General features: G+C 48.1%; 1 protein-coding gene across 1 annotated transcript in view; it reads right to left on the bottom strand.

The window, feature by feature from the left end:
• Positions 1-25,054, bottom strand: part of LOC311139938 (cyclin-dependent kinase 14-like) — a gene marked incomplete at both ends in the record, with an annotated part of 114,388 nt that overhangs the window by 29,659 nt on the left and 59,675 nt on the right. Inside the window, 2 exons of the mRNA XM_084174936.1 lie at positions 1,317-1,437; positions 16,706-16,829. Of these exons, the coding sequence (XP_084031062.1) occupies positions 1,317-1,437; positions 16,706-16,829 (245 nt within the window). The remainder of the gene's footprint in view (positions 1-1,316; positions 1,438-16,705; positions 16,830-25,054) is intronic.

The raw sequence follows: 25,054 nt of genomic DNA, 5'->3' as shown, positions 1-25,054 counted from the left end.
GCGGTCACTGTGAGTGTTGCTTGTTCATGGAACACTGCTTTCTAAGTGATGGTATAGGTCTTTCTATGTTGAGTGGCTCCAGTCTCGGTGGAGTGGAAAAGTGCCCTGAGGATTTGCCCACCTGCTCTACTGCCCTCCTAACCCCCTGCCTCACCTCTCCTCCGCTATGCTTTCATTGCCCGCTGTGGGATGCAGCTGGGGTCCTTGGAAAGGGGCGTCCACGAGGACTGCCTGTCCAGAGATCGACGTGGTCACGGATCATTTCACAGCCTGGACGGAAGCTCTGGAAGACCCCTGTCCATATCCTGACTAAAGCTGTCTGTCTGCCGCCATAGGAAGGCCTCAGTCTGTCCATGTCCTCAGTAAATCCCCATGTCTGTCCATACTCAGCCTCAGCCTCAGCCAGGTCTCCCAGCTTCTTCTCAACCCCAGACAGAGACATGGCCTGGTCTCCCAGCTTCTTCTCACCCCCAGACAGAGACATGGCCAGGTCTCCCAGCTTCTTCTCAACCCCAGACAGAGACATGCCAGGTCTCCCAGCTTCTTCTCACCCCCAGACAGAGACATGGCCAGGTCTCCCAGCTTCTTCTCAACCCCAGACAGAGACATGGCCAGGTCTCCCAGCTTCTTCTCAACCCCAGACAGAGACATGGCCAGGTCTCCCAGCTTCTTCTCACCCCCAAACAGAGACATGGCCAGGTCTCCCAGCTTCTTCTCAACCCCAGACAGAGACATGGCCAGGTCTCCCTGCTTCTTCTCAACCCCAGACAGAGACATGGCCAGGTCTCCCAGCTTCTTCTCACCCCCAGACAGAGACATGGCCAGGTCTCCCAGCTTCTTCTCAACCCCAGACAGAGACATGCCAGGTCTCCCAGCTTCTTCTCACCCCCAGACAGAGACATGGCCAGGTCTCCCAGCTTCTTCTCAACCCCAGACAGAGACATGGCCAGGTCTCCCAGCTTCTTCTCAACCCCAGACAGAGACATGGCCAGGTCTCCCAGCTTCTTCTCACCCCCAAACAGAGACATGGCCAGGTCTCCCAGCTTCTTCTCAACCCCAGACAGAGACATGGCCAGGTCTCCCTGCTTATTCTCAACCCCAGACAGACATGGCCAGGTCTCCCAGCTTCTTCTCAACCCCAGACAGAGACCAGGTATCTCCCTCACCTCCCTATGGAACACTTTCACACAGCTGTCTTTGGCTCTCTGCAGGGTTCACACCTTATCTGATCCAGATGAGGAAGTATTCCCCTGTTGTGGAGAGGGATGTGGCAAGAAGAAGGGGGTCAGGGGTTAAAGGTCAGAGGTACTACCCACCACATGTCCAGGCAGGTGGAGTAGTCTGTGGATCCCAGGAGGACATCAGGGGGACGGTACCACAGGGTCACCACCTCATTGGAGTAGGTGTGGCTGGGGACTGACTTAGCCCGAGCAAGACCTGCAGGAGAGAACACACACACACTGTAATAAACACACACACACTGTAAGGAACAAAAAGTGGAAGCAGAAACACAGGGTATATGTTAACTTTATCATTGAATGCCCTCCACTGAGGCTCCATAAGATGAGAGAAAAGCTGACTGGTGCAAAGCAGAGCAGGTCTTGCCTGAGGTGCTCTGACATGGAGCCTGGGTAGCAACAGGACCAGGGCTATCAGAATACCAATCAGACATATTCAAAGCTACAACAGACCATCTCCATACACTACATCTAACATCAAGGACACCGCTCCCTAAGCTGACGGTACAGTATTATGTGTGTGAACTATGTGTGTGCTGGCAGTGCAGAGCCAGATAGTTTTAATGAGTCTGGTGGCATTTAGCTAGCTGTCCTCCCAGGTGGTGAGACTGGTTCATTAAAGCATTTAGCTTAAACAGCCAAGACTTCCTGCCCCTGGTGCCAGCCCCCGCGTGGTGTTGTGTGCATGTGTGTGTGTATGTGTGTGTGTGTGTGTGTGTGTGTGTCGGGGGGGGGGGGGGTGATGGCAGGGCAGGGGGTAGTTAACATGTCCCTATGCCAGAACAGACCCAGGCTTCCAGGAGAGATGGAGGTTAAGCCAGGCTTCCTCACAGTCTAACACTGTAATTTACAGACTAATCTGACCTGTAAACAATAGGCTGTGTCACAGAGAGGAGAGACCAATTTCCTAGACACACTGAAAGCCTATAATTTATATTACGGGTGGTGTGAAGTGTGTGTGTTTGTCAAATCAAATTAAATCAAATTTTATTGGCCACATGCGCCGAATACAACAGGTGCAGACATTACAGTGAAATGCTTACTTCCAGCCATTAACCAACAGTGCATTTCTTTTTAACAAAAATAAAACAACAACAAAAAAAGTGTTGAGAAAAAAAGAGCAGAAGTAAAATAAAATAACAGTAGGGAGGCTATATATACAGGGGGGTACCGGTGCAGAGTCAATGTGCGGGGGCACCGGCTAGTTGAGGTAGTTGAAGTAATATGTACATGTGGGTAGAGTTAAAGTGACTATGCATAAATAATTAACAGAGTAGCAGCAGCGTAAAAGGATGGGGTGGGGGGGCAGTGGCAAATAGTCAGGGTAGCCATGATTAGCTGTTCAGGAGTCTTATGGCTTGGGGGTAGAAGCTGTTGAGAAGTCTTTTGGACCTAGACTTGGCACTCCGGTACCGCTTGCCATGCGGTAGCAGAGAGAACAGTCTATGACTAGGGTGGCTGGAGTCTTTGACAATTTTGAGGGCCTTCCTCTGATACCGCCTGGTATAGAGGTCCTGGATGACAGGAAGCTTGGCCCCAGTGATGTACTGGGCCGTACGCACTACCCTCTGTAGTGCCTTGCGGTCGGAGGCCAAGCAGTTGCCATACCAGGCGGTGATGCAACCAGTCAGGATGCTCTCGATGGTGCAGCTGTATAATTTTTTGAGGATCTGAGGACCCATGCCAAATCTTTTCAGTCTCCTGAGGGGGAATAGGCTTTGTCGTGCCCTCTTCACGACTGTCTTGGTGTGTTTGGACCATGATAGTTCGTTGGTGATGTGGACACCAAGGAACTTGAAGCTCTCAACCTGTTCCACTACAGCCCCGTCGATGAGAATGGGGGCATGCTCAGTCCTCTTTTTTTTTCCTGTAGTCCACAATCATCTCCTTTGTCTTGGTCACGTTGAGGGAGAGGTTGTTGTCCTGGCACCACACGGCCAGGTCTCTGACCTCCTCCCTATAGGCTGTCTCATCGTTGTCGGTGATCAGGCCTACCACTGTTGTGTCGTCGGAAAACTTAATGATGGTGTTGGAGTCGTGCCTGGCCATGCAGTCATGGGTGAACAGGGAGTACAGGAGGGGACTGAGCACGCACCCCTGAGGGGCCCCCGCGTTGAGGATCAGTGTGGCAGATGTGTTGTTACCTACCCTTACCACCTGGGGGCGGCCCGTCAGGAAGTCCAGGATCCAGTTGCAGAGGGAGGTGTTTAGTCCCAGGATCCTTAGCTTAGTGATGAGCTTAGAGGGCACTATGGTGTTCATCTGTGGATCTGTTGGGGCGGTATGCAAATTGGAGTGGGTCTAGGGTTTCTGGGATAATGCTGTTGATGTGAGCCATGACCAGCCTTTCAAAGCACTGCATGGCTACAGACGTCAGTGCTACGGGTCGGTAGTCATTTAGGCAGGTTATCTTAGAGTCCTTGGGCACGGGGACTATGGTGGTCTGCTTGAAACATGTTGGTATTACAGACTCAGTCAGGGACATGTTGAAAATGTCAGTGAAGACACTTGCCAGTTGGTCAGCACATGCTCGTAGTACACGTCCTGGTAATCCGTCTGGCCCTGCGGCCTTGTGAATGTTGACCTGCTTAAAAGTCTTACTCACATCGGCTACGGAGAGCGTGATCACATAGTCATCCGGAACAGCTGGTGCTCTCATGCATGCTTCAGTGTTGCTTGCCTCGAAGCGAGCATAGAAGTGGTTTAGCTCGTCTGGTAGGCTTGTGTCACTGGGCAGCTCGCGGCTGTTTGTGTGTGTGTGAGTGAGTGTTTGTGTGTGTGTGTGTGTGTGTGTGTGTGTGTGTGTGTGTGTAGGGGGGACTGGGAGGTTAACGCAGGGCATGAGCAGGGAGAACAGGTCTAATCATCATAAAAAGGCCAGAGTAATAGACTGATGGAGTAGTTACAGTATATGGGTTGTCTGGCTGTAGACTGATCTGTATGATAAAGTGTCAGCTTCCTGCTTCTCCTGTTTGTCTCCTGGCCTCTAGAGGTCAGCTGTGTTCCCCTCTGCCTTTGTTCTTCCTCATGTGTCCTCATTAGTTTGATCCAGGTCACCTGTGCCTTGTTTTCCCTTTAGTATTTTAGCTGTGTGTTTTCCCCTTGTTTCTCACTTGGTTATTGCGTCCTGACTATGTGTCTCCTGCTTTGTCCCACCGTGTCAGTCCTAGTAAGTTGTTCGAAGTTATCTTTAGTTTGTTTTTCTCCCCTCGTGGAGTTGTTTGGTTTTGCCTCCTGTTTTGGAACATTAAATCTACTTGCCTGGAGTATTGCCTTGGGTGTTTCATTTGGGTCCTACAACATCTCCTCTGTGGCTAAGGGGTAGTACCCCCAGCTCTACACATCTGAGACCGGAGTTCTAGCCCGGCTTGTGACAGAATAACCAAGTCAATCATGGACCCAGAAACACTCAGTTCCCAGGACCTGTTGGCGGTGATCACTCGACATGAGGCTTCTTTCCAGCGCCATGAAGCCGTTCTCAGCCGACAAGAGGAGCTGATGGCTAGTCATTCTCAACTCTTGGCCGAAATGATGAGTGCCCTTCGCCAGCTCTTTGAACGCCTCCCTGGTCCTCTCCCTTCCCCCAGGTCACCCCCCAGTGACGACAGGCCTTCTCGGTTGGCGGAGCCCCGACTACCACCTCCCAAGCCCTTTTCTGGGGATCCAAGCTCTTGCCAGGGTTTCCTCACCCAATGCTCCCTCACCTTCGAGCTCCAACCCTCAAGTTTTTCCACAGACCGTTCCAAGATTGCCTACATCATTACCCTTCTTTCAGAAAAGGCGCTCGCCTGGGCTTCTGCGGTGTGGCAGTCCCAGGAGGCCTGTTGTGACTCCCACGCTGCATTTGTAGAAGAGTTCAAGCGGGTGTTCGATCATCCTGTCAGTGGGCGGGAGGCTTCCAAGCGCCTACTGTCTCTCCGTCAGGGCCCCCGAAGCACGGCAGATTTTGCCATTGATTTCCGGACCATAGCAGCAAGGAGCGGATGGAATGATGAAGCGCTGAGGGTCTGCTTTCAGGGAGGGTTATCTGAGCCCCTTCAAGATGAGTTAGCCACCCGAGAACCAGCTGGAGATCTCGAGTCCCTCATAGCCTTGGCCATCCGCCTGGACAATCGTCTAAGAGAGCGGAGAACGGCTCGCCGTCAGGTGTCTCAGTCCCAAGTTCCTCTGAGCAGCTCTGTTTCTCCTGTTTGGACTCCGTCATTCAGAGCTGCCCCGGCTCCTGAACTGCCCCAGGATTCCCCGGAGAGCATGCAGTTAGGCCGTTCCAGGCTTTCTCCCAACGAAAGGGAACGTCGCATGAGGGAGCGTCGGTGCCTCTACTGCGGGGTTGCCGGCCACTTCCGCTCCACTTGCCCCGAGCTTTCGGGAAACGCCTGTCCCCGCCCAGCTACAGGAGGGTTGTGATGGGGAAAATTAGAGCTCCTCCTACTAACGCGGTCCTAGCTATTCCAGCCACTCTGTCCTGGGAGGGCCACCAGCATCGGGTCCAGGCTATGATCGATTCCGGTGCCGCAGGTGATTTTATGGATGTAACCTTGGCTAAGGAACTTAAGATCCCTACCCAACTACTTCCTCAACCCCAGGCAGTTACAGCCATAGATGGCAGACCTCTGGAACCAGGAAAGGTTACTGAGGCGACTCAGTCCCTGCGACTTACCATCTCTCAACACCAGCAGGAGGAGACCTTCTATCTCATTGACTCTCCCGAGTATCCTATTATCCTGGGTCACCCTTGGCTATGCAGACATAATCCCCAGATCGACTGGCCTACTGGCACTATTCTAAGCTGGGGTCCCACTTGCCAACTCACCTGCATGCTTCAGAGTCCCTCAGCCCCTAGTACCCAGTTTCAAGAGTCTGTTGACGTCTCCCGAGTCCCCAGTGTTTACCATCGGTTCAAGGCAGTGTTCAGCAAGGCCCGGGCTACTGCCTTACCGCCTCATCGCACGTATGACTGTGCCATTGATCTACTCCCTGGGTGCTGCCCTCCTAGAGGTCGGATCTTTTCCTTGTCCTCCCCCGAGCACGCAGCTATGGACACCTACATTAAGGAGTCCTTGGCAGCCGGCCTCATCTATGCCTCTACTTCCCCGGCTGGGGCGGGCTTCTTTTTTGTTGAAAAGAAAGACGGGGGTCTTAGGCCTTGTATTGATTACCGGGGACTCAACAAGATCACGGTTCGGAATCGATACCCCCTTCCTCTCATGGCCACTGCTTTTGAGCTGCTTCAAGGGGCTTCCATTTTTACTAAGCTGGATCTCCGCAATGCTTACCATCTCGTGCGGATCCGGCCAGGAGACGAATGGAAGACGGCGTTCAACACGCCCACGGGGCACTATGAATATCGGGTGATGCCGTTCGGGCTCACCAATGCCCCCGCAGTATTCCAAGCCCTGATTAATGATGTTCTCCGGGATATGCTTAATCTGTTCGTCTTCGTGTACCTGGACGATATCCTCATCTTCTCGAGGTCACTGAAGGAGCATGAGGGGCATGTTAGCCGGGTTCTCCAGAGGCTCCTTGACAATCACCTCTACGTTAAGCCTGAGAAGTGTGAATTTCATGTTTCTCAGACTCAGTTTCTCGGGTTTATTGTCAATCCCGGGCACCTAGAGATGGATCCCAAGAAGGTCAAGGCGGTCCACGATTGGCCCACACCTGCCACGGTCAAGGAGGTTCAACGGTTCATTGGCTTTTCTAACTTCTATCGGAAGTTCATCAAGAATTTCAGCTCGGTGGTAGCCCCCTTGACGACGCTTACCAAGGGAGGAGGGACCAGGATTCACTGGGGTCCGGAAGCAGCAGGGGCCTTCGAGGATCTCAAGCGCCGCTTCACTTCTGCTCCGATTCTGGTGACCCCTGACCCAGAAAGACCTTTCGTGGTGGAGGTGGACGCCTCAGAAGTGGGGGTAGGAGCCGTCCTGTCACAGAGGGGTGCGGATGGGAGATTACACCCTTGTGCCTTTATGTCTCGCCGCCTGTCTGAGGCCGAGCGCAACTACCACGTGGGGGATCTAGAGTTGCTTGCGGTAAAACTGGCCTTGGAGGAGTGGCGCCATTGGCTTGAGGGGGCTCAGCACCCTTTCCAGGTTCTCACAGACCACAAGAACCTGGAATATCTCCAACAGGCTAAGCGGATGAACCCTCGGCAAGCACGATGGTCTCTTTTCTTTAATCGTTTCCAGTTCCTCCTGACTTACCGACCTGGCACCAAGAACGTCAAGCCGGATGCTCTGTCTCGAGTCTACTCTCCCGAGGTACAAGAGAAGCCCTTGGCATCGATTATTCCGAGGTCTAGGATCGTCGCACCTCTTCAGTGGGAACTAGAAAGAGGGGTACGAGAAGCTCTTGTCCAAGAGCCCGATCCAGGCGGTGGTCCTGCCGGTCGCCTGTACGTTCCTCTCTCTGTTCGGGCCCGCGTCTTGCAGTGGGGTCATGAGTCGCCCTTGACATGCCATCCAGGCAGTGCTCGCACACTGGAGTTCCTCCGACGGCGGTTTTGGTGGCCGTCCATCAAGAAGGACGTGCAGGTCTATGTTGAGGCCTGCCCTGTGTGCAACCAGGGAAAGTCGACACGCCAGCGACCCCAGGGACTGCTCCATCCCTTACCTGTTCCTCGAAGGCCATGGTCACACCTTTCTCTGGACTTTGTTACGGGACTTCCTCTATCCCAGGGCAACACCGTCATCCTAGTGGTGGTAGACCGGTTCTCTAAGGCTGCCCGGTTTATCCCCCTGCCCAAGCTGCCCTCGGCTAAGGAGACTGCTGAGCTCCTCATGAACCATGTCTTCCGGATATTTGGTATTCCCCTGGACGTGGTCTCTGACCGAGGTCCCCAATTCTCGTCCCGGTTTTGGGGGGCCTTCTGCAGGCTTGTTGGGGCCACAGCCAGCCTATCGTCGGGGTTCCATCCAGAGTCTAATGGCCAAACAGAACGGATTAATCAGGATCTGGAGACCACCCTGCGGTGTATGGCGGCCAGTAATCCCACGTCTTGGGCCACCTATATCATTTGGGCTGAATATGCCCACAACACCCTCCAGTCCTCAGCCACCGGATTGTCCCCATTCGAATGCCAGTTCGGTTACAACCCTCCATTATTTCCAGAGGAGGAGGCGCAGGTTGGTGTTCCCTCGGCCCAGCGCTTTGTCCAACGCTGTAGGCGGACCTGGAAGAAGGCCAGGCGTGCCCTCCTTCGGACCTCCCAGAGATACCAAAGTCAGGCTAATCGCCACCGCCGGACGGCCCCTAGTTTCCGAGCTGGTCAGAGAGTTTGGTTGGCCACTAAGAACCTGCCCCTCCGGGTCGAATCCAAGAAGCTTTCCCAGAGATACATCGGCCCTTTCCGCATTGCTAGAAAAGTTAACCCTGTGTCTTATCGTTTGGTTCTCCCTCGCTCCCTTCGTATTAACCCCACTTTCCATGTTTCACTTATTAAACCTGTCTTGTCTTCTCCCTTTGCCCCCCCACGCAGACCCCCGCCACCTCCCAGGATTATTGACGGCCAGCCAGCCTACACAGTCCGCCGGATACTGGACTCCCGGAGGGTCCAGAACTCTCTGCAGTATCTGGTGGACTGGGAGGGCTACGGGCCAGAGGAGCGCTCCTGGGTTCCAGCCAGGGACATCCTGGATCCAGGGTTGGTCCGAGATTTTCGCACCCTGAGGCCAGGGTGTTCTGGAAGGAACGTCAGGAGTCGTTCCTAGAGGAGGGGGTCCTGTCAGCTTCCTGCTTCTCCTGTTTGTCTCCTGGCCTCTAGAGGTCAGCTGTGTTCCCCTCTGCCTTTGTTCTTCCTCATGTGTCCTCATTAGTTTGATCCAGGTCACCTGTGCCTTGTTTTCCCTTTAGTATTTTAGCTGTGTGTTTTCCCCTTGTTTCTCACTTGGTTATTGCGTCCTGACTATGTGTCTCCTGCTTTGTCCCACCGTGTCAGTCCTAGTAAGTTGTTCGAAGTTATCTTTAGTTTGTTTTTCTCCCCTCGTGGAGTTGTTTGGTTTTGCCTCCTGTTTTGGAACATTAAATCTACTTGCCTGGAGTATTGCCTTGGGTGTTTCATTTGGGTCCTACAACATCTCCTCTGTGGCTAAGGGGTAGTACCCCCAGCTCTACACATCTGAGACCGGAGTTCTAGCCCGGCTTGTGACATAAAGAGATGGAGAGAGAAAGGCAGGGAGGGAAGGTAGACGGAGGAGAGGGATGGAGGGAGAGAGGGAGGGAGTGATAGGAAATAGTGGGAGTGTGTACTGTATTTGCACTCCAGGACCTAGATGATTGAATTCCCTCTCCTCCTCTCCTCCTCTCCTCCTCCAGTGTAGTCACCACGGTAACAGCATGAAACAGGCGGATGGATACATTGCTCTTTCTACAAAATGGTGAGCGCCCGGTGGCCCTGACATTCTACATCTGAGAATACCTGAGAGACCTACTGCAGCGAGTGGCTCCATTTCAAAAGGCCTGACCCCCAGGATTCACACACATGCACACAAACACCTTCATACCTTCAAACACTGGCATTGAGACAACAGTTTCACTCTATACAACCGCTGTGGCTCCTGGCTGGCCTTCCATTCCAGGTCGCCCCGGGATGAAGGTCACACACCCACGTACGTATATGCAGGCAAGCACACACACACACACACACACACACACACACACACACACACACACACACACACACACACACACACACACACACACACACACACACACACACACACACACAGGTAGCCCTGGGTGTGAAGGTCAGTAGTGAATTATACATCACACTGTGTCCCCATGGCAACACCAGGGGTCAGAGAACAGAAGGCAGGAGAGGAGGAGGAAGAGAAGTGGAGGATGAAGAAGAATACAGCCAGAGAGGAGACTGAAATAGACTCCATATCCCCCCTGGGACAAACAACCCAAGCCTTCTTTTGAAGTTTACTCTGAAGTCATATGGCTTTCAGATAGCTCTGTGTAGCCTCCTCCTTCTCTTCCTCCTCCTCTTCCTCCTCCTCCTCCTCCTCCTCCTCCCCACCTCCTCGGCTGCTGTGTCTAAAGCTACGATAAATCCACAGGGAGAAAGAAACAAGTTATACCAAGCATTCATCATTACAAAAAACACTGAAAATCAATCTTGCAGATGCTGCAAATGCACAATTTGTTTCCGTCATGAAATGTGTAGCAAGAATACAAAACAGGGTAAATTAAATAATGTGTCACTCCTCTCCTGCATCAACCCAGTCTAATATATGATGATGAATGTCTGATCGTGTAATATGTAATAATACCCCCTGCTCATATCTCAAATATATATATAACAAAACGAGGAATAAAATGGCTTTAAAATATGCTATAATGCTTTGGAAGTAATTTAGCATACTTGCACAGGTTTCTGGTGGCAATAACGGATTGTGTGCGCTTGGCAGGTAATTTATGGCTGGTCTGATAGAATCTGGGTAATGTGTGACGTGTGTGTGTGCGTGCTTGTGTGTGTGTGTGTCTACATGGCGTGGCATGCATACTGCTATTGCTTCTTCATGGTCTGGAATCAGGACATTAACATTTAGGTTCCCACACACACACACACGTACGCACACACACACACACACTGCCCCCAGGACACGCGAGGGAAGAGGAAGACCACAGAACTGCTCTGTCCAACACCAATAAGACACACACTACACATCATCAATCAATATTCTGATTACTGACACTCTGCTATCATCTGGAAGTATCTCCCATTTGAAAGGAAAGCTGCATTTTCAAGTATTACTTATCCAACCACTTAATCCCCAAAATCACATCATCACATCACATCTGCATACAGATGATTATGATATGTTGCAGCAGTACAGATGATGATGATATGTTGCAGCAGTCATGGCAGAAATAACCATTCTGGACACATATGTGCTACAGTAAATGACATACAGACACACTCAAACAAGCAAAACTAGTATTGAGGATCAGAAAACGGTTCTCTTTCCTCTGCTAAGAAAATCCCCTGAAAGACAGTTGGCTCGCATGGTGAATTCATTCATCCATCCAGACATGGGCTGTCCAACGTCCTGTGATTCTCCCCACTTCTCCTCTCATATCCAGTAGTAATACCTACAGGTCTGTGGTGGATCACCTGCCACCTGCCTCTCTGTCTGCCTATCACAACCTGCCTCTCTGTCTGTCTATCACAGTCTGCCTCTCTGTCTTTCTATCACAGGCTGTCTCTCTGTCTGTCTATCACAGCCTGCCTCTCTATCTGTCTATCACAGGCTGCCTCTCTGTCTGTCTATCACAACCTGTCTCTCTGTCTGTCTATCACAACCTGCCTCTCTGTCTGTCTATCACAGCCTGCCTCTCTGTCTTTCTATCACAGCTTGCCTCTCTGTCTGTCTATCACAACCTGTCTCTCTGTCTGTCTATCACAACCTGCCTCTCTGTCTGTCTATCACAGCCTGCCTCTCTGTCTGTCTATCACAGCCTACCTCTCTGTCTGTCTATCACAACCTGCCTCTCTGTCTGTCTATCACAGCCTGCCTCTCTGTCATTCTATCACAGCTTGCCTCTCTGTCTGTCTATCACAACCTGTCTCTCTGTCTGTCTATCACAACCTGCCTCTCTGTCTGTCTATCACAACCTGTCTCTCTGTCTGTCTATCACAACCTGCCTCTCTGTCTGTCTATCACAGCCTGCCTCTCTGTCTGTCTATCACAGCCTGCCTCTCTGTCTGTCTATCACAACCTGCCTCTCTGTCTGTCTATCACAGCCTGCCTCTCTGTCTGTCTATCACAGCCTACCTCTCTGTCTGTCTATCACAACCTGCCTCTCTGTCTGTCTATCACAGGCTGCCTCAGTCTGTCTATCACAGCTTGCCTCTCTGTCTGTCTATCACAGCCCGTTTCACCACACTAAGTGATCCCTAATGAGATAGGCAGCAAACAGCACAAATCCTAGTCAGGTCATTACCTGCATTCATGCACAGACAGCCAGACAGACAGAAAGACAGAGACATACACACAAACACCCACACACACCCTCCCCTCCCTGTAGGGCCTATGTGTCTGGGTGTAGGTAACAGCACACAGGGGAAGTCCTGGCGCTCCATGCGGATTCCTCCGACGTTCCAACCAGATTCCTGCATCTCCATTGTCACATTGCTGCACTCTCCACAGATCATTATCCTCACCAGCTGTCTTTAAACATTATCACTACAACTCACGCACACACACTCACACACATCAATCCCAACACTCTGAGTGACTCGAATCCCTAGGAGAGAAACTAAACAGTGCCCTCCAGCACACACACATACACACACACGCACATACACACAAGGGAGGGAGGGAGATAATGCAACGTCTTCAAAACGAACATACACTGCTCAAAAAAATAAAGGGAACACTAAAATAACACATCCTAGATCTGACTGAATGAAATAATCTTATTAAATACTTTTTCTTTACATAGTTGAATGTGCTGACAACAAAATCACACAAAAATTATCAATGGAAATCAAATTTATCAACCCATGGAGGTCTGGATTTGGAGTCACACTCAAAATTAAAGTGGAAAACCACACTACAGGCTGATCCAACTTTGATGTAATGTACTTAAAAAAAGTCAAAATGAGGCTCAGTAGTGTGTGTGGCCTCCAGTCAGGCTACCTCTGGCGAGCACATGGAGGGCTGTGCGGCCCCCCAAAGAAATGCCACCCCACACCATGACTGACCCACCGCCAAACCGGTCATGCTGGAGGATGTTGCAGGCAGCAGAACGTTCTCCACGGCGTCTCCAGACTCTGTCACGTCTGTCACGTGCTCAGTGTGAACCTGCTTTCATCTGTGAAGAGCACAGGGCGCCAGTGGCGAATTTGCCAATCTTGGTGTTCTCTGGCAAATGCCAAACGTCCTGCACGGTGTTGGGCTGTAAGCACAACCCCCACCTGTGGACGTCGGGCCCTCATACCACCCTCATGGAGTCTGTTTCTGACCGTTTGAGCAGACACATGCACATTTGTGGCCTGCTGGAGGTCCTTTTGCAGGGCTCTGGCAGTGCTCCTCCTGCTCCTCCTTGCACAAAGGCGGAGGTAGCGGTCCTGCTGCTGGGTTGTTTGCCTCCTACGGCCTCCTCCACGTCTCCTGATGTACTGGCCTGTCTCCTGGTAGCGCCTCCATGCTCTGGACACTACGCTGACAGACACAGCAAACCTTCTTGCCACAGCTCGCATTGATGTGCCATCCTGGATGAGCTGCACTACCTGAGCCACTTGTGTGGGTTGTAGACTCTGTTTCATGCTACCACTAGAGTAAAAGCACTGCCAGCATTCAAAGGTGACCAAAACATCAGCCAGGAAGCATAGGAACTGAGAAGTGGTCTGTGGTCACCACCTGCAGAACCAGTCCTTTATTGGGGGTGTCTTGCTAATTGCCTATAATTTCCACCTGTTGTCTATTCCATTTGCACAACAGCATGTGAAATGTATTGTCAATCAGTGTTGCTTCCTAAGTGGACAGTTTGATTTCACAGAAGTGTGATTGACTTGGAGTTACATTGTGTTGTTTAAGTGTTCCCTTTATTTTTTTGAGCAGTGTATATTTGTGGATACTGTATAGAACAAGTGACATCATCACTGCAATGTACTGTATCTATTGGTTGATTGCTAAACCAATGGCCGGATAGGTATTTGCAAGATGATTGTGGTTTGCAGCATTGTTTTCAGGGTACCTAGGGGACATTTGTTTGTGCTGTTTCACTACCAGCTCAGCACAGAACATGGTGATAGTCTTATAATACCTCCCACAGTAGCCTGTGTCTGTTTCAAGGTGAGGCCTCCATACAGCCAGACATAATGAAGTGTGATTGTGGAGGAAATGGTCTTTGTGAGGCTCCTATACACAGCAGGGCAGAGAACAAAGACAATCAGAGAGAGAGAGGAGAGCCTGACTTTCCCTTTCTGCTGCCATACAATGGATACAATTAGCAGAGATGGAGTTGGCCCCGGGCCCATTGACTGGAGCAGGATAAGAGAGGAGAGAGAGACACCGCTCTGCGGAGAGAGGAGAGAGACACCGCTCTGAGGAGAGAGGAGAGAGACACCGCTCTGAGGAGAGAGGAGAGAGACACCGCTCTGAGGAGAGAGGAGAGAGACACCGCTCTGAGGAGAGAGGAGAGAGACACCGCTCTGAGGAGAGAGGAGAGAGACACCGCTCTGAGGAGAGAGACACCGCTCTGAGGAGAGAGGAGAGAGACACTGCTCTGAGGAGAGAGACACCGCTCTGAGGAGAGAGGAGAGAGACACCGCTCTGAGGAGAGAGACACCGCTCTGAGGAGAGAGGAGAGAGACACCGCTCTGAGGAGAGAGGAGAGAGACACCGCTCTGAGGAGAGAGGAGAGAGACACTGCTCTGAGGAGAGAGGAGAGAGACACCGCTCTGAGGAGAGAGACACCGCTCTGAGGAGAGAGACACCGCTCTGAAGAGAGAGACACCGCTCTGAGGAGAGAGACACCGCTCTGAGGAGAGAGGAGAGAGACACCGCTCTGAGGAGAGAGGAGAGAGACACCGCTCTGAGGAGAGAGACACCGCTCTGAGGAGAGAGACACCGCTCTGAGGAGAGAGACACCGCTCTGAGGAGAGAGGAGAGAGACACCGCTCTGAGGAGAGAGGAGAGAGACACCGCTCTGAGGAGAGAGGAGAGAGACACTGCTCTGAGGAGAGAGACACCGCTCTGAGGAGAGAGGAGAGAGACACCGCTCTGAGGAGAGAGGAGAGAGACACCGCTCTGAGGAGAGAGGAGAGAGACACCGCTCTGAGGAGAGAGGAGAGAGACACCGCTCTGAGGAGAGAGGAGAGAGACGACTCTCATAGTATATACACTGAGATATCCACAGCTGAATGACTGGGAGTGATCCACGCCACACGAGACACACCCCGTTGAGAGAGTGTAGACACACACACACACACACACACACACACACACAGACACACACTTATGTACGAGAGCACACACATACAGATAAGCACACACACATTTGCAATTCATGTCGTATTTACAACTCTCTTCTTTGATGATAGTCAAGCTTGAAAACACAAATGTCTATTGCATACACTTGACACACATGCTATAAACCAATACACACTTGACACACACTGCACAGTAACACACACTTGTGACAGTTCAAGCCGTGCATGTGTGTGTGCCTGTGACCCTTGTGAGAGTTAAGTGTCCTAGTGACACCAGTGAGGTTGTGTGTAGTGAAGTACAGTGTGTGTTTGTGTGTGTGTGTGTGTGTGTTGAGAGGCTAAAATACAGCCATATGCTCCAAGACACCATCGCCAGAATGACACATCAGCAGATATCATGGTCCAGATCCCCTCTCTCCCATTCGCTCTGTGTGTGTGTGTGTTTATGTGAGATAGGTGATTACCGTCACCTTGGCACATTCGTAAAAACACACACACACAAACACACACTACTTCAGTTTGTTGGCTTTAGTTTGTTCTGTCCTTCAGTCGAACCATCTAAGCTTTTCATAACCCTCACTTGTTTGTCTTTGTTTGTGCTACTCGTTAGGACAGAGAAACACACAAAGAGCTGAGGCTGATTCTGGATCAGATCCAGAAACAAATCAACCAGCAGGGACACTGAACCCATGCCACTGAGGCTGACAGCCAGCCTCTGATAATCCCCCTGTTCCTGTTCAGCCCCTGGTCCTCAGCTGTCAGGGCCTTAGTATTCCTGCTGTAGAGGCTAGGGCCTCAGGAACTTCCTACTGAAACACCCACACACACACACCTCGCTGCCTCCAGCCTCTACTCAGCATCTAAGTGAGATCCCCTAGGCTAGGGCTGACCGTGTCTATGTGTGTGTGTATCCACAGCAGTTATTCCATGGGATTTCCATTCTTTCTCATTTAGCATGTGGTCCATTATTTTCTCATTGCCTTCCAGTAATATGTCTACTCTATAATGAGGAGGGGTTTACATTATTGATGAAGGTGTCACCCTTGCCTGTGCGGCTAGAGGGATGGATGGAGGGATAGATGGAGGGGTGGATGGAAGGGTGGATGGAGGGGTGGATGGCGGGATGGAGAGATAGAGGGATGATTTCCTGTGAGTGAGGCAGTCTTTGTCTGGTCTGTGGTGCCAGTCTGAGCCGATGCCCTCTGGAAACCAGTCAAACCGTGTGTGTAGTATTTACAGAGCTGGGCACCATGAAAGGAGACTGGCCATATGGTGCTACCACTTCAGGAGATGTCTAACACACACACACACACACACACACACACACACACACACTAGCGACAGAGAGAGAGCGAGAGAGAGAAAGAAAGAAGAGACATAGAGAGAGAGAGAGAGAGAGAGAGAGAGAGACAAAGAGACTGAGAAGAGAGAGAGAGATGAGAGAGAGAGAGAGAGAGAGAGAGAGAGAGAGAGAAGCACGGAAAGACAAAAGAGTGCTAGTCAGACACAAAGCAAAGCCACCTACCGAAGTCGGCCAGTTTGAGTTCTCCAGTGTCAGAGATGAGCAGGTTCTGAGGCTTGAGGTCGCGGTGCAGGATATACCTCTGGTGGATGTAGGACAGACCTCTCAACAACTGGTACAGGAACAACTGATAGACAGAGAGGAGATCCACCATTAATCATTCATCATTAGATGTAATATTCATTAATGATTTGATCATTCAATTCATGAATCATAAATTCATTAGATTCATGAGAAATGTAACTATTAGAGTAGGCTAATTATTCATCATTCAAACAATGTATATAATGTGTTTCCAATGGATTTCCAAGTCACCCACTATGTTTCACCTATTGTCTCAATAGCAATATTTCCTTCTAATGTTTTTATTTTACATCCTGCTATTTGTCCATTCTTGTATCTACTTCTCTCTTCTTCTCCATCTCTCTGGCTGATTCATAGCATTGGTTGGACTCATACGTAACAGAGAAAGGCTTTCAGTGTCATAACAGCTATCCATCAGTAGGAGGTGTTAATGTCTTCATTCAGCCTTAACACAACACCAGCACTGGTAAATGAACTCTCAAAACTCATTTACACCACACCATTAACTCTATAACGCTTGCATGCACACGCACACGCACACACACACACACCCTCAACCTCACTCGCAACGTCAATACTAGCCAATCAACCCAGAACTCCCATCCCATCATTTCCTCAGCTTGGACTATTGACCAGTGATCAAATATATAACTGCCATCACAACGGCCATCTGATCTCTCACATCAATAACAAATAGTGATTGGTTCATTCGAAGGCTTGAGAGGAGGTCAATAAATAAACAATAGAAATAACAATAATGATAAAATGTCTATTCTATTTATAAATATATCATATTCTGACTTCAACCACCAATTTTGATTACACAGTTACATTCAAATGCTAACAACGGGAAATAGGTGAGAAAATAAGCATTAAGACAAAATAAAATGTGAATAAATGTCCTCATATTTCCTTTTCTTTCTCTGACACAGCACCTGAAAACAACATCAATGTGTATGGCTCTTTCAGATCCTGTGGTTATTTTTTGTTCACTTTGCATCAATCAACCAATAATGAATCTGTGCAATCGCTGATCCTCCATTCCAACATTCTAATCTTTCATTCCAATCTCTCTCTTCTCAGCAGCACTAGCAGGGTCTCGGCCAATTACATTTACATTTACATTTTAGTCATTTAGCAGACGCTCTTATCCAGAGCGACTTACAGTTAGTGAATACATATTTTTTTTTATACTGGCCCCCCGTGGGAATCGAACCCACAACCCTGGCGTTGCAAACGCCATGCTCTATCAACTGAGCTACATCCCGGCCGGCCATTCCCTCCCCTACCCTGGACGACGCTGGGCCAATTGTGCGCCGCCCATGAGTCTCCCGGTCGCGGCCGGCTGCGACAGAGCCTGGATTCGAACCAGGATCTCTAGTGACACAGTTAGCACTGCGATGCAGTGCCTTAGACCACTGCGCCACTCAGGAGTACAGGAGTAATTAGGCAGAGCGAAAACCGTGGAGTCCAATCAGGGATCAGCCCTGTCTGGCATCTGGAGTCACCGGGTCAACAGTTTAGCATTCCTCAACTCGGCAGGCAGGCGATACACGAAACAACGCACAGCGCTGGAAATAGGCATGGGAAATGTGTGTTTACTCATGTATATCAAAACACACTCATCAAAAGCCCCTGCCTCATTAAGTGGGCTAGGCAATCAAAAGGTTACTCATTTATTCACTCTTTCTGCAAACTAAACATCAAAACACTGCTTAAAAATAACTCTTATTGTCGACTACAGGAAAACAGAGAATTCTGTCAAATTAGCATATTATATGGTAGAAGGTAAAGTACAAGGGCAAACATTTGATTGGAGTTTAGCTGAGAGCTGGACTAAGTTGAGTGCTTATGCATGCTTTTCAAATTCATAAACACACTAGAAAAGGCTTGCTCTATTAAACTCTATTCCATGTCTAGCCCTAGACTGTAGTCACACTCACTAGCCCAACATTGTCACTGTACTAGCAAGACATTTGGCCACATAACAGACATGTAAGTTAGTTGAAGCTATCTGCCCATCTGGCTTAAAATGCTAAAGGCATCACTAGAGTTATTAGGAGAGAGAGGTAGAGAGGAGAGAGAGAGAGAGAGAGAGAGAGAGAGAGAGAGAGAGAGAGAGAGAGAGAGAGAGAGAGAGAGAGAGAGAGAGAGAGAGAGATGAGAGGGGGAGAGAGAGAGAACAAGAGAAAGATAAGAAGAGGAAGTTAGAGTGAGAATGAGAGTGAAAAAGACAGAGAGATACATAGAGAAAAAAAGAAAGAGTGAGAAACAGAGAGAGAGAAAAAGACAGAGAGATACATAGAGAAAGAGAGCGAGAGAGAGAGAGAGAGAGAGAGAGAGAGAGAGAGAGAGAGAGAGAGAGAGAGAGAGAGAGAGAGAGAGAGAGAGAGAGAAAGGGGAAAGTGACATATAGAGAAAGAGAAAGAGAGGTGGTGAGAGAGAGAACCAGACAGAGAGAGAGAATGGTCTCCAACGGCAGAGGAATGAAAAGAAAGAAAGTCAGGTAGAGAGAAAGAGAGAAGAGAACAGGGTCAGCAGTGAGAGTGGGATGAAGCAGAGTCGGGAGAGGTGAGGGGATACAGAGTTTAAGCTGCCTTGCTGGAAAGTCAACAGCAGCCAGCTGCCCGCTCCCCAGAATATCAATAGTCTCACCCCACCTCCTCACCCCTCCAGGGACTTCCACCGCACAGTGGACGAATGATACATAATTCTAGGATGGTGAGAGGAATTAGGAGAGAGGGATTTTAGACACTAACCATGAACAGATAGAAAGAGACAACCTCTTCTTATGAGGGTATATATATTCCCATCAAGAAACAGCTTCACAATGCATTCACTCATTGGCAATGGACTGCAGTAATTAGTAGACAACGACCCTGGGAAAGGGTAGTAACCGTGGACCGGGGTGTTAGGAACATAATGAATAATTAGTTGTGCTGTGTACTAATTGCAGTGTGTGTGTGTGTGTGTGTGTGTGTGTGTGTGTGTGTGTGTGTGTGTGTGTGTGTGTGTGTGTGTGTGTGTGTGTAGGTGTCATCCTTATGTGGGTTGAAAATGGCAGATTTTGTCATTGAAGTGCTTAAATTGGAATGCAGTGGCTGTACAGTAACATGCTATACATGACGTTAGAGCTCAGGCTCTCCGCTTCACAGCGCTGAATGGGCTTTGACTGACAGCCGTTATAAACTTGAGCACTGCGCGTGACATGAAGATGCCCCCATCCTTCCCGCTAATTGGGCAACTTTTGCACATTTGTCTGAGTGAGTGAAATGCTGTAAATCGAGAGGAGTTGATGTGTTCTGAAAGATGAGACATTGTGGATTATAATAAATACTGCTTTGATGTCATACAAGCAAACCACACACCCGACTCCAAATGTGCACTTCACATTTCCATATTTGAAGTTCCTCAATGGCAAAGCTAGGAGAGCTCAAAACAGCACATTATAATTGAAGGCGCTTTCCCTGAGTCATAAAACTGCATGGAAATGACTTAGGAACTGTGCACAGTTTGGAGAGGTGTGTGGCCACTTGGAGACACCAGTTAGACCTCTCACCCAAACCCTTGTAATCGTTTTTTCTTATCTTGGACCTACTCCAAAATGTCAATGATTATTCTTATTCTGTAATTGAATGTATCCAGAGTATTTTCAGCTGAACTGTTGTGACCTCACATAATCTCCAAAATGTTATCTTTCAATTGCTACCATGATCATGCATATGTTCTTTTTTATAGTTCTTCTGTTAGAAACATTTCAATTTGGCCCTATCCACATAGGCCAATTTCCATAAGTGTAAGGGGTTAAATTTACTTCCTGAATTGACTGCCAACCCTGGCCTGTGTGTGTGTGTGTGTGTGTGTGTGTGTGTGTGTGCGTGTGTGTGTGTGTGTGTGTGTGTGTGTGTGTGTGTGTGTGTGTGTGTGAGTGCGTGTGTGTGTGTGCGTGCCAGTGGTGGAAAAAGTGCCCAATTGTCATACTTGAGTAAAAGTAAAGCTACTGTACCTTAATAGAAAATGACACAAGTAAAAGTGAAAGTCACCCAGTAAAATACTACTTGAGTAAAAGTCTAAAAGTATTTGGTTTTAAATATACTTTAAGTATCAAAGTAAAAGTATAAATAATTTCACATTCCTTATATTAAGCAAACCAGATGATTTTCGTGTTTTTTTTAAATATATGGATAGCCAGGGGCACGCTACAACACTCAGACATAATTTACAAATGAAGCATTTGTGTTTAGTGAATCTGCCAGATCAGAGGCAGTAGGGATGACCAGGGATGTTGTCTTGATAAATGTGTGAATTGGACCATTTTCCTGTCCTGCTAAGCATTCAAATTGTAACGAGTACTTTTGGGTGTCAGGGAAATGTATGGAGTAAAAAGTAAATTTCTTTAGGAATGTAGTGAAGTAAAAGTAAAAGTTGTCAAAAATATAAATACTAAAGTAATGTACAGATACCCCAGAAAACTACTTAAGTAGTACTTTAAAGTATTTTTACTTAAGTACTTTACACCACTGGTGTGTGCGTACCTACACACTGTACTCAACTTCCAACTGTTACCATAGCCTCTTCGTATATTTGTTGAATGGTTTGTCTGTTTTATATACCTCTGCTTTAACTTTTACATCAGTGTTCAAATGGAAAAGTTAACACTGTTTGATTTAATGAAAAGCTATGGCATTACATTTTTATGTAGAGATGGGTTTAGAGTATAAGGTGTGGCCAGTAGAACAGTGGATTTCATCATCTGAGTCCAGATATTCTCTGTAATCTGCCAGTGAAATAGACTCCAGACTGGCTCTATTGTCTGATATTCCCATTCATTTACTACAGTATGAGACCATGCATCATACTAACAGCATATAATGGGTTATACACATTTCTTATTCATATGGAATATTTGCACACAAAAACACAGAACAAAGGGGAAACACATGTGTATATATTATCATGTTGCCAATTATTGTATTTTATTTTGTATTTTTTGTAAGCATGTGTTATCATTGGCTAATTCCAATGCATACTGACTTATTTGGGGCAAAGACAAAAGCCCCAAAATATGTGTTATTCCAATAGATGTATTTTGTGTTCACATGACTTATTCAAACACTATCAATAGTGAATGAGAGTCCAATCACACGCAGTCATGCTGAACACAACATCATGGACATAGCCAACCCCTCGAAAAACAAACCTCTAAATCCTCATTGCAACTGAGGGGATAATAAATGAAGTATTTAATTGAATGGCAACCTTGGGAGTCATTGTGAAAATCTCTGAAAGCAGCACTTTACTATATGCAGGGGAGGGAGTTTAGCCCAGCAGTGAGTGCAGGAGAGGTAGGATAGTATGTTAAATGAGCTGAGAAGACAGTGACGCTCCCATCTGCCAGCTACTGTTCCCCTACCGCCCTGTTCCCCGTAGTAGTTTATCCCAGAAACCATCTGGGTAGTACTGTCTTAATGTGGCATGTCATTACTGCATTATCTGCATACATGATTAGGGCACAGAGAGGGGGAGAGGAGAGGAGGAGCGGAGCGGAGGTGAGGGGGAGAGGGGGAGAGGGACTAGGGAACTCAGGAGTAGTGCTTTGTTGAGTTTGTTGAACCTTTTCAGACATGGGCCTTTGTGATGTTACATTATACTAACCTAATTTATCAATATTCCACCTGACATTGATACTACACTTGACATTGAGGAATAATGCAATGAGGGTAGCTCCTCTTGTACTACATGCTGTTTAAATAGGATTGTGAATGTCAATCAATGCCTTCCAGGTAGGGCTTGGCGATATACCGTATTTTACGATATACTGGTATTTACCTTCTGGAATATGCCGTGTGTAACGTCAATTTTTTAGTTTACTTCGCTACTTGAGTCATCTCTCGCTCTCCATGCCGCTTTCCACCAGACCTAGCCCCGCCCCCTGTCACTCAAGGAGCACATTTGTTGTTCCTCGACCACGAGACACTTGCGTTCAGTCTGCAACAGCTAGTTTGTATTTTCTTAGCAAGTTGGGTGTCACGATCGTCGGATATAGAGGACCAAGGCGCAGCGTGGAAGGTGAACATACTTATTTATTAAATGATACACGAACAAAACAACAAATCGATACGTGACGTCCACAGGTGCAAAACACAAACCAACACGGAACACTTATAGAGGACATAATCAACTAAACAGGACACAGGTGTACACAATCAGACAAAACCAACAGACAGCGAAAACATCAAACGGTGATAGCTAGTACTCCGGGGACGACGACCGCCGAAGCCTGCCCGAACAAGGAGGAGGAGCAGCCTTGGCCGAAACCGTGACAGTGGGCCTAAATCTTGTTAGCTAGCTAGCTAGCTAATAAATGTCCTGAGTCAGAGCAAACGTAATTAGCTATATAGCCTGATAATACCAGTGATGGTGTAGAACTAAATCAGCATGTTGTTTGTGCAACAGTATCTTCTAAATCAAAGAGGAATACGTGAAGCATGAATATGTTAGCCACATTAAGTAGCTAAGAGAAAACATTCAATGTAGCCAAAGATTATAGGGTCCCCTAGGAAACACTTAACTCATCCCTGGCATTTTCATTCGTTGTCATGTCAAACAACACTGTATTCAAAGTGCCCACTATTATATTCAAACTATTTAATTAGAATAATCGTTCTATTTCCATGATTCCAACAGTTCACCCATGTGTTTTGCTCTAAATCACAACTAAAATCGCAATTGCGACATTTGGTTAAAAATAAGGCTTAGGTTGTTTGCCTATATTGTGCAACGCTATGTGGCAGTGTGGAAATGATCTCAAATTAGTGCAGGAAATGCAGAAATTGATGAAAATGCTGAAAATTATTTTAGGTTGAAGTTGAATTGAACAGTATAAAACAATCAGAATGGAGAAAGACCCATTGAAATCACTTAGAATGTACTGTATGTGTTGCCACCCTAGGGTCACGCACTACTCATAAAGCAAATTTATAACTTTTATTATTCAAAAACATAAAATACCGTCAAATACCATCATACCGTCCATTTTTTTTTAAATACCATGATATGATATGTTGGCCAACATTGCCCAGCCCTACTGTCAGGGGTGTCAGTTTCACATCAATCTATTCGGCTCTCATTAAGAGAACCCCATTCAGCTGACTGAATATAATCACATCAAGAGCTTCACTGACTGGGAGGTTGTTGCAGCTTTGGGTGATGTCATACAGAACATTCAATAATAGGTAGAATACAAAAGGAGAACACTGTAATCAATCAAGTGTATGGGTCAAGGTAAATGTTCTGTACTATGCTCTCAGAAGGAGTTCTGTAACAAGACACGCTCCAAACAACACAAACACACTTCTCTCTGCTGGGCAGGCTGACTTATAATTGCATTAGCTAGTGTAGGTCTAAGTGTTTTCTGCTAGGTTAATGCTAATGTGATCCAGCCACATCAGACAGCACACACTCTAATAGCTTTTATATCTCTGATTATTCAACAGGAGGACAAACACACACACACTTCATAGAAGCAACGTATCTTCAGTCAGAGGCTGTTTCTTCTGAAATAACCTCAACCAGGGAACAAAAGCAATTTTAAACCTGATCTGTCATCTGCTTGACACACACACCACACACACACACACACACACACACACACACACACACACACACACACACACACACACACACACACACACACACACACACACACACACACACACACACACACACACACACACAAACACACAGGAGGACAAGCCACTTTCTCTGTTATTCAGAGACACTGTAATGAAGGGAATTAATCTCCAGCAAATTGTCTGTCTACTCTGCTCCTCACTGGTTACAAATATAGCTATTATACCCTCCATTTTACAGTTAACACATACTGGAGTGTCTCTGACTCTTGACACACAATAGCACAGAAGAGAGGCACATTGGCAAACAGGAGAGTTCAATATGCCATTGGCTCGACATGCTGCCTCCATCTTGGTTTTTGATTGCTGATTCTAACGATTGGTCCAGGTCTGGGTCTCTGGTTGTGCCTCAAATGGCACCCTATTCCCTATATAGTGCACTACTTTTAACCATAGCCTTATGGAGCCTGGTCAAGAGTAGTGCACTACATAGTGAATAGGGTGCCATTTGGGACGTAGCCTCTGCCTCCACACAGTCAGTTTGTTTTCCTTTCAGCTGCCAGGTCATTAGAGCTCCTCCTGTACTCTGTCTGTCCTCCCACCAGGGAAAGATGTGTTCTGGTCTCTCTCTCTCTCT

This window comes from Coregonus lavaretus (assembly GCF_964263955.1).
Source record: "Coregonus lavaretus genome assembly, chromosome: 13".
NCBI classification, from domain to species: domain Eukaryota; kingdom Metazoa; phylum Chordata; class Actinopteri; order Salmoniformes; family Salmonidae; genus Coregonus; species Coregonus lavaretus.
This window is presented reverse-complemented; position numbering and strand designations above follow the sequence as displayed.